At 44.6% G+C, this 9,687-nt stretch overlaps 1 protein-coding gene across 1 annotated transcript in view; it reads left to right on the top strand.

The window, feature by feature from the left end:
• szt2 (seizure threshold 2 homolog (mouse)) overlaps window positions 1-9,687 on the top strand; it is a 96,999-nt gene that overhangs the window by 2,567 nt on the left and 84,745 nt on the right. The window contains 6 exon segments of the mRNA XM_015396136.1: window positions 555-680; window positions 2,024-2,197; window positions 6,037-6,207; window positions 6,341-6,463; window positions 7,510-7,663; window positions 9,302-9,450. Coding sequence (XP_015251622.1) covers window positions 555-680; window positions 2,024-2,197; window positions 6,037-6,207; window positions 6,341-6,463; window positions 7,510-7,663; window positions 9,302-9,450 — 897 coding nt within the window.

The following is a 9,687-nucleotide window of genomic DNA, read 5'->3' as shown; positions in this document are numbered from 1 at the left end:
TCCATGAATGGTCTGGGTTATATCTAGGATCGGTCTGGGTTACCTCCAGGATCGGTCTGGGTTACCTCCTGGATCGGTCTGGGTTACCTCCAGGATCGGTCTGGGTTACCTCCTGGATCGGTGTGGGTTATCTGTATCATTTCCAAAGCTGGTTCTGGTTTTCTCTCTCTGATGACCGACGGGGGGTGGGAGCGCAGAGCATCATAACCTCTGACCTTTTGAGATTGGAGATTTAGGCTGATTATCAGCCAATCAGACCTCACTGGCACTGATCTGGTTCAGGATCACAGAGACAGACCCATCAGATCCACAGACTCTGGTTCACCCGTATCTCAAGAAATATGGATGATATGGATGGATATGGATGTCTAGATGCTGGTGCGTAAACGGCGGAGCAAGAGGTGGGGCCTTGGAGCCAAACATCTGGGCTCTCCAAAGGAAGACTGTTGACCCTGATCCTCAGAGCGCTTTATAAATCTGAAATATGTACTGCCTCTGTCATGTTTACTAGATGAGACGTGAACCCGGGTGTTTGTTCTGTTTCCCTCCAACAGGTGGAGGAGGCCGACCAGATCTACCTGCTCATGAAGGAGGACTACCGCATCTCCAGGAATGTGCGTCTGGCCTGGTTCCTCAGCAAGCTGAATCAAAGCATCAGGCCGGCCTCCCCGTCTGAACTGGTAAGCTGGACCAGTGGCCTAGAACCCAGATGCTCTGATTGGCACAGATTTCAGCAAACCAAAACAACCCGTCCCTCTGGCTGGACAGGTTCCATACTGAGGACAATGGGTCAAAAATTCACACATTTGTTACTTAAGTAGAAGTATAGATACTGCAGTATAAAATCACTTTGGTAAAAGTTGACGTTAGCAGTTTGAAGAACACCTGCTTGCTTCTGATGATTTCCTTTAGCTAACCAATGAGTGTTTGCCTTCTATGACTCATCCAGTGACACTAGTTTTCACTAGATGTGGGCGGAGCCAATGATCTGCATTGGATGGAGCACATGACGGGAAATAAAGATTTAGAAACATTTAACCAGAGGAACCAATTAATAATCAGCGGGTCTGAATAAAGAACATCATCAACCAGTAAAGGTCCGGAGAAATTTTTAATAATCTGCTACTTTAAACAGAATTTAACACTGAAATAAAATGAGGTGTTTATGCATTTATGTTATACATTGAATTTTTAGATAATATAAATAGAAATTGCCAAAAATTGCATCCGGTTCTATCTCAGAGGAGTTGTATTCCTGTATATCCATCAGTAGTTAAAGGTCAAAGGTCAGCAAATGCTACTTCTGCCTGTTACACAATGACAATTGTTGCTGTATAATCTGAAGCCTCATTTAAAGCTTTTAAACAGGCTTTGAAAAACTTTGATAATTTGCGGCTGTATTATTATAGATTTTTTCAGAATAAAAATCTAGCAGATGTGCATAATCAAAAAATAACAGAAATACAATTATAGAGCAGTCAGTATTATAAGAAAGCCCACAATGTTTCTGAATAAATACATTATTGTATGAGTTAAGTTCTGATCCCTTTTTGTCTCTTTCCTTGTAAGTGTGGAATGTCCCATGCTCCTGAATGCACCATAGCTATCTGATGCTCGTGAATGCATCACACTGGTCTGTTTAGATGCGTGTTTGATTTTCTGCTGAAGGCAAAGCTTTGCAGTTTCCAATCTCACGTCAGCTTCACTGTTTATTGTTGTGTGTGAAAAACAAGAGACTAGAACAAATAAATCAGCCGTACCTCGGATAAAATCTTTGGAGTTAATGTTGTTCATAACAGCCGTACTTTTGTAAATTGATCTGCCAAATAAGCACAATTTATTTCCCACGAGAGCAATATTTAATCGTCTGGGGAGGCCTATTTCAGCAGGGATGCACTTTTCAGCATAACACCGGACCGCGGTCCGCTAATCCGTGACCTCTGCATTAAACCGAAGTCAAGAGTTACGAATAACGATTGATTTAAATCTCTGTCTTTCCAGTAATGTCTGATTCTTTCCACAGCAAACCTCTGAGAATGAGCTGGACCTGATAGCTGTCCATCCCAAGGGATGGCAGCCAGAATCCCCCCCCACCACAGACCCCTGCACGTTGATGCCGTCCACCCGGGCAACCTTTCTGGCCCGCCGGTACCGCTTCATCATAGAGCTGGACCTCAGCCCTTCCACAGGGATTGTGGTAAGACCTGGATCCGTGTTTAGGAGACGAAATGAAACCTCTGAGAGGTTATTATGGCCGAGCATGGCTCTGCTCCAGGGGTCCGCAACCCTTTATAGCCAAAGAGCCGTTTTGCTCCGAGTCCGACCATGTAAAAGTTATTTAGAGCCGCAAAATAGATGACGTTTTAGAAAAACAATTTGTTTGTTTTTTATTATCTAGTATAGGAAATTAGTTGCCATCTTAAACAACCAACAATATATGTATTTTATCTTTTAAAATAATATTAAAACACATAAATTCCAAGCTAATTAAAACGAAAGTGACTCTAAAAACATATTTCTGGTTCTTTTAATTTCCTTCTTATCCATCTTATAAAAAACACTAAAGCTTTTAAGACTGGTATTTATTTTGTAGTACATTATTTAGGTCTTTATATAGATTTTAGCCACTTTAAGAGCCGCTGCAGAGGGTCCAAAGAACCACTGTGGAGCCACAGGTTGCAGACCCTTGATATGGCCCCTGATATGTGAAACCTGAACTGCATGGACCTTCATGAGGGTCCAGACCAGATGAACAGGCCGAACGGTCCAAACGTGCCTCGAGGCGTCAGACCGGCTTCATGGAGTTCATAATGAACCAAATCAATGGAGACTTGGTTTTGGAGAAAAAGAACGGAATCCCTCCTTTATCACTCTGTCCAGGTTGGAGATGCCTCCTCACTCTGGATCCCAGCACCAATGACCCCCAGCCCACATTTATAGCCTGTGCCTTCTTAAGCCGGGATATTTTCAACTGTTACACGTAGGGGTGTGGGAAAAAATCAGTTTGACGATATGTTGTGATTTTTCGCTGCCCAGTATAATATAGATCTTTCAATTCCTAATATCGATTTTATAAAAAACAACATTTTTTTTCTAAAACAATGAGGGGAAAATGGGCTCTCTGCACGCCCACCCTGGGGTGGTGGAGCCCTTTTGCTGTGCGCCGCAGCATAGTTGAGGCGGCCACAGTAGAAGCAGTGGACTGACTCAAACCACAAACAACATGGATTCTGATGTTGTTTTTTGTCTATGGACGGCGACGTTTCTGTACGACAGAGTATTAGGGCCACACATGAAGAGAAAAAATTTTTTTTTTTATGACGAGCTTAGACTCGACATGTCGACTTTAAACTCGACATGTCGAGAATAAAGTTGATATATCGTGGCGACTTTAATCTCGACATTCCAAAGTTTGGAGAAAAGAGCATCCGCGCTCCACAGCTGCAGTCTGCGTTTTAAGAGTGAAGGTAGTCTTTGACGTGCTGCAACTGTATAATCATCACAGGAAGCGGTGGCCTACCAATAATAACGTAACGTCTTTCCCTATGCTTACCCAGGCTCGCAGTTCTGAATTTGAGAACATATCAGTCATTTCAACTTTATTCTCGAAATGGCGAGTTTAATGTCGACATGTCGACTTTAAAGTCGACATGTCGAGTTTAATCTCGTCATGGCAAAAATAGTTTTTCTCTTCATGTGTGGCCCTAATACTCCGTCGTATTTCTGTCTATATATTTTATTTTGATAACTGGTTAAAATATCACAACATAAAGTGATATTGCAATATCGTGATAATATCACTTTGAGATCCAAGTATCGTTACATGTATCGTATCACAACACACACGCCAATACTCACCCCTAGTTACATGCAACAACTCAAACTGTATGACAAAACCACATTTTTAAAGTCATAGAGAAGTCATATTTAAATTTCAAATCATTCTGGCTTAAACATGTATATAAATGTACTCTTTATCGGATGATATTGTCTCAAAAATTAGAACATTTCTATTTTTTTAAATATCCTGTCTTAAAAATCTGTGTTTTTTCCGTTATCTTCTGCAGGCCAGTTAGTTCTACGTCAGCCTGAACACCTAAATTCGGCCAATCATATATCAACGGTCATCTGTCAATCAAATGTTTTCGGTCATAGCATCTTGATTCATGTGTCGCAGCTAATATACGCAACGGTTGAAACCAGAATCCTTTCCTTTCCCATTGAGTTGCGTCCCAGTGTTCACGGGGATGGACGTCTGTGTCTTCGGCAGGCGTAGAGCTAACAGAACTGGCAGCGTTGCGAGGCAAGGGCTCAAACATGTACGGCTGGAAGCCTTCTACACCAAACCAAGCTTCTGCCGCCCTGGCGTCCTCTTCCACAACATCTTCGTCCCCGCTTTCCTCCTCTAAATAAAAAATGGATGACGGAGGAGACTCATCCACGACCTCCGACACTAAACTCTCCTCCTCTTGCATGTTTCCTCTGTCCATAGCGTTCCTTGACAGCGTCGTTTCTAAGTCACCAATTTAGTGCTACTTGGTCCCAATGGAATTTCCCATTGGAAACCTGCTAGCACTGAGATGCTAACTGGTTAGCAAGATGCTTCCGATAAACCGGCCACAACCAAATAGCTTGTGAACCTTCTGCCACAACAATCCTGCCATCTTGATAATCGACCAATCACATTCACTTTATTCACTCGTATAAAGTCGGGCACCACTCGGGAGAATTCGGAAATGCAACGGTTGGAACGGCCGCTTCCCTACGACTTTAAAAGTTCCCATCTCAGGATGTATGCTCTCATACTGTGCGGCCCGATCCTCTGATGCGATCTACCTACTCACACTGCACGTCCAATAACCACCCGTTGGACTGAGCGCTGTGAGATGACGGTCTCTCAGCTCAGAGAGATGGTCGGACTCGTCAATCTGGAAGATTCTAGTAAATCGGCTTGTAGCTCTGCTTCAGCAGACAGGATTTACCCACCAACACCTCGCTAAGGCCGACTGAATTTCAAGGCATGTTTGATTTTCTCCCGACCTTACGATTCCCGATTGGGAGGTGGTCGTGGGAGGCTGATCGCCCCTCTTTACCGCCTGTATGCTACATGCCGCAGAACGCACAATGAGGCTAAAACTCGGCCTGATTGAACAAATTCTCTCACGACTTGAGAATCGGCCCAAAAACAGCACAAAAAAAAACCATTCAGTGCATGCCCGGCTTTACTCAGCCAGATGTCGACGTCTGCTCCACAAGCTGCGATACAGGAACCTAATCCAGATACACTGTCAGACCTGCTGTCCATCCTCCAACATGTGGCTGGCTGTAATCACTGGGCTGGGGGGCTTGACTCTCTGTTCTGGTCGGGTGCAGGTCACTGGGACACGTTGGTTTGGGATCCAGTGGGTTCAAGGTGTTAATGTTACGTTGCTAGTTGTGCAGAATGGGATGAAATGCTAAACTGATGCTACTACAATTTACCCTGGCCAGTGAGGTGGCCAGTGAGGTGGCCAGGGCATTGCTAGGGGGGCCAGTGGCCACCCCCTGGTGGCGCCACTGGTTATAATGAACAGATCTCCTCTCTCCACTCATCTTGAAGACTCCAGGTCACCTCCTTGGGTTAACTTTGCCCAGATTTTAAAGCTGACTGAGGTGGAGTTTGAAATTCCTGTCTGCTGTGCGGCGGAGCGTGGATTCAGCCTGCGTATCATAACAGCAGTGATGAGAACTGGTTTGGGTGATGAGCCTCTACAGGAATCCACCTTGAGACATTGAATTTGGCTCAGGGGAAGGCGTCCAAATGGTCCAAATTCAGCCCAGCAGTGAAACTTTAAGGCATGGGAGGTAGAAACTACCATGTGATGTCTTCTGAAGGATGTTTTTGTCACCAGGGAGAAAAGAAAGCAGGTATTGATGTAGTTGATGAGGATTCTCTGTCGAACAAAGAGCTTTATAGTCTGGACCTGGTTGGTCTGATTGGGCCATCATGGCGGCTGATCTGTGTTTGGGTTGACTTGTCTGGTTTTCCCACTGCAGGATGACAGCACAGGAGAGATGATCTTTGATGAAGTCTTTCACGCATTGTCCAAGTGCCTGGCTGGGCTGGCTCAACCCTTCAAAGTTCCTGGAACAGATCAGCTTTTCAGGCCCAAGATCTTTATCACCATTCTGGTTTATTCCTCAATTATTGGTCTCACTTCACCCCAGGTAAGATTTTCTTCTGTTTTCCAGTCCTTCAGAGCCAGCTCGGCTAAAGTCAGCCATCTTTGAGAACTTCTGAGTAACGGTGCTGTGGTGTTAACCTCAACCAGCAGACTTTCATGGATGGTTTGTCCCGCAGGTTCTGGTGCAGGGCTGTCAGCTCGATAAAACCAATCTGAAGGAGTTTGTTCTTCAGATCTACCAACAGCTCAGAAATCTGGAGAGCAACACGGCAAAGGTTCTGCATCAGCAACGGCAACAGGTCACACTTACTTCTTTGTTACTCCTAGTTACCCTGGGTTAATCCTTGGTTACCCTGGGTTAATGCATGGTCAACCTGGGTTAATGCATGGTCAACCTGGGTTAATCCCTGGTTACACCGTCTTAATCCCTGGTCAAACTGGGATAATTCCTGGTTAACCTGGGTTAATCCTTGTTACCCTGGGTTAATATGTGGTCAACCTAGGTTAATCTGTGGCCAATCTGGGTTAATCCCTGGTTAATCTGGGTTAATCCCTGGTTAAACTGGGTTAATCTTTGGTTAACCTGGGTTAATCCTTGTTATCCTGGGTCAATCCGTGGCCAACCTGGGTTAATCCCTGGTTAACCTGGATTAAACCCTGGTTAACCTGGGTTAATCATTATTACCCTGGGTTAATATGTGGTCAACCTGGGTTATTCCCTATTTAACCTGGGTTAATCCCTATTTAACCTGGGTTAATCCCTGGTTAACCTGGGTTAATTCCTGGTTAACATGGGTTAATCTTTGGTTAACCTGGGTTAATCCTTGTTACCCTGGGTTAATATGTGGTCAACCTGGGTTAATCCATGGCCAACCTGGGTTAATCTGGGTTAATCCCTGGTTAACCTGGATTAATCCCTGGTTAACCTGGGTTAATCCTTGTTACCCTGGGTTAATATGTGGCCAACCTGGGTTAATCTGTGGCCAACCTGGGTTAATCCCTGGTTAATCCGGGTTAATCCCTGGTTAACCTGGGTTAATCCTTGTTACCCTGGGTTAATATGTGGTCAACCTGGGTTAATATGTGGTCAACCTGGTTTAATCCCTGGTTAATCTGGGTTAATCCCTGGTTAATCTGGGTTAATCTTTGGTTAACCTGGGTTAATCCTGGGTCAATCTGTGGCCAACCTGGGTTAATCCCTGGTTAACCAGGATTAATGGGTTTCTCCTGAGTTAATCTGAGGTTACTCCTGGTTAATCCTGGGATAATCAGATGTAAATGTAAACCCCTCCCACCATCAGAGATGTTGCTGCTGCAGAACCATGACAGAATGATTTCTGAACAGATGGTGGAACCAGGACTGGGACTGAGCAGCAGCGTGGAGGACCAACCCCCCAGGAATCAGGGGATGTCGGTGGTGTCTGCCGATATGGGGCTGGTCAGCATGGTTCGCCAAGGGATCCTGGCCCTCCAGCTGCTGCCTCCTAACTCCAGTGCAGGTAGATCAGCATCATCTGCTCCTCTGCTAGGCTGATGGAATGCTAACTGCTCTGAACTTCAAGCTACATCTCCACACTGATGGCAGTGAGCTATGGTGAAGTACGGAGCTAGATTGTGTGATTCATACACGCACAGACAAGATTCGCCAAAGCATTTCTGGTCCATCAACTATTATAAATTAAATTACAAAGAACCAGTGGTCTTTAAACTTCACTGCATTTGTAAGTGGATTTTTTTTAGACTGCCCTGACATGCCTCGATACATTAATGAATTTTTTTTAACAGGGATGGTTTGCCACCAATTACAGAGCTCCCTTTTGTAAGCCAATCACAAGAAAGGGATGATTTACTCCAGATCCCTCCTGCTATGTATCCGCCCCGCTCCGCTCCAGACCGCCAGCTCAAAGCAAAGCCTACATCCTCCGCTGTTCCTCCCGTCCTGCTCCGCTCCCAATTCCTTTAAAGCCCCTCGGTGTAAAATAAATATTTAGATGGAGATGAGAAATCTGCTTCCTGGTCCATTGAAGTACCAATGGTTTGCATCCAATCATTTAATTAAAGGTTCTCAGTTTTTGGGAATATATTCAAGAATTAAGCTCTAATTTGTAGTTACCAACATGTTGTTAGGATACTTTAATTAGTCAAACCGGATCTTCTCGCTGTTCTCTTTCCTGTTTGGTGTGATTGCAATATACGGATCTTGACCTGGAGTAACGGTGGATGTGGAACAGCTCTCATTCATTAACATGACAGACTAGTACTCCGCATGATGAATGTGAGCGGAGCGGAGCGGAGGATGTGTGATCTGGGGATTAACCAATGTTATTTAATTTATAATTATTTATGGACCAGAAACACTTTGGTGGATCTTGTCCTGTGCATGTATGAATCAGATACGTGTATTTGTGAAAATTGAGACCGATTTAGCTCCATGGTGAAGCCATGCTGGCCCTGGGGCAGACTGACAGAACCATACAGTCAGCATCCTCTCATAAGACCTCTAACCTCCACCAGGAGGTGTCTCTGCTTTGCCCTGCGTGAATATAAGCCCAGAAACCATGGGGCTACCATCTCTTCCTCGGATAAGGTTCGGTGTGCCTGCGCACGCCCTTTGACCTTAGCTGAGGTCACCGCTGAACAGAATAGACTGTGAGGGATGTTGGTTCCTCTCTCCGATGCTTTAACAGGACCTGGAAGGGGAAGACCCGCCAGCACAGCTCTTCTTCTGTGGTTTTTGCTCCTGTCAGAGAGCTTCTGCTGCAAAGAAAACACGGTGGATTAGATCTGGAGCCCAGATAAGATCCGGGTTTGGATTATTGTTTCCTATCCAATCAGAGCTTTGATTCACATCACCATGGTTACTGATTACATCACGGATTCCTCAGAAACAACAAACTCATTGTTACTCAGACTTTTCTTTAGTTTTGTTGTTAAAAACATAATGATTATTTAAATGTTTTTATTTTTTTCATTTTTCTAAAGTCTTATTTACTTTCATTTGTTGAGTTTCACGCATGATTCTGATTACACCAGCTAACCAGCTAACGCTAAATGGAGTTTACGGTTCAAGCAGAGGCAGCCGTGTGGAGTTTAGGACTCGGTCTCCATGGTGACATGATGGACCTTGTGTGTTTTAGGCATCATCATCATCACTGACGGTGTGACCAGCGTTCCTGATGTGGGCGTGTGCGAAACGCTGCTGAACCAGCTGAGGAGTGGAACCATCACATGTTCCTTTGTGCAGGTATGCAGAAGCTGAAATGAATAACGTGTGGAGGGAACTCCTGTTATTCACTTCAGTGGTTCCTAGAACTTCTAAAAGTAGAATGGGAGGCAGATCTTTTAGTTCTCAGGCTCCTCTCCTGTGGAACCAACTACCAGTTTTAGTCCGTGAGGCAGACACCCTGTCTACTTTTAAGGCTAGGCCTACAACTTTCCTTTTTGATAAAGCTTCTAGTTAGAGTGGCTCAGGTTATCCTGAGCTGTTCTGCTGGAGGTTTCTTCCTGTTAAAAGGGAGCTTTT

Source organism: Cyprinodon variegatus, unplaced genomic scaffold (genome assembly GCF_000732505.1).
Source record: "Cyprinodon variegatus isolate N-32 unplaced genomic scaffold, C_variegatus-1.0 Scaffold777, whole genome shotgun sequence".
NCBI lineage: Eukaryota > Metazoa > Chordata > Actinopteri > Cyprinodontiformes > Cyprinodontidae > Cyprinodon > Cyprinodon variegatus.
Note: the sequence above shows the minus strand (reverse complement) of the source record. Positions and strands in the feature narration are given on the sequence as shown.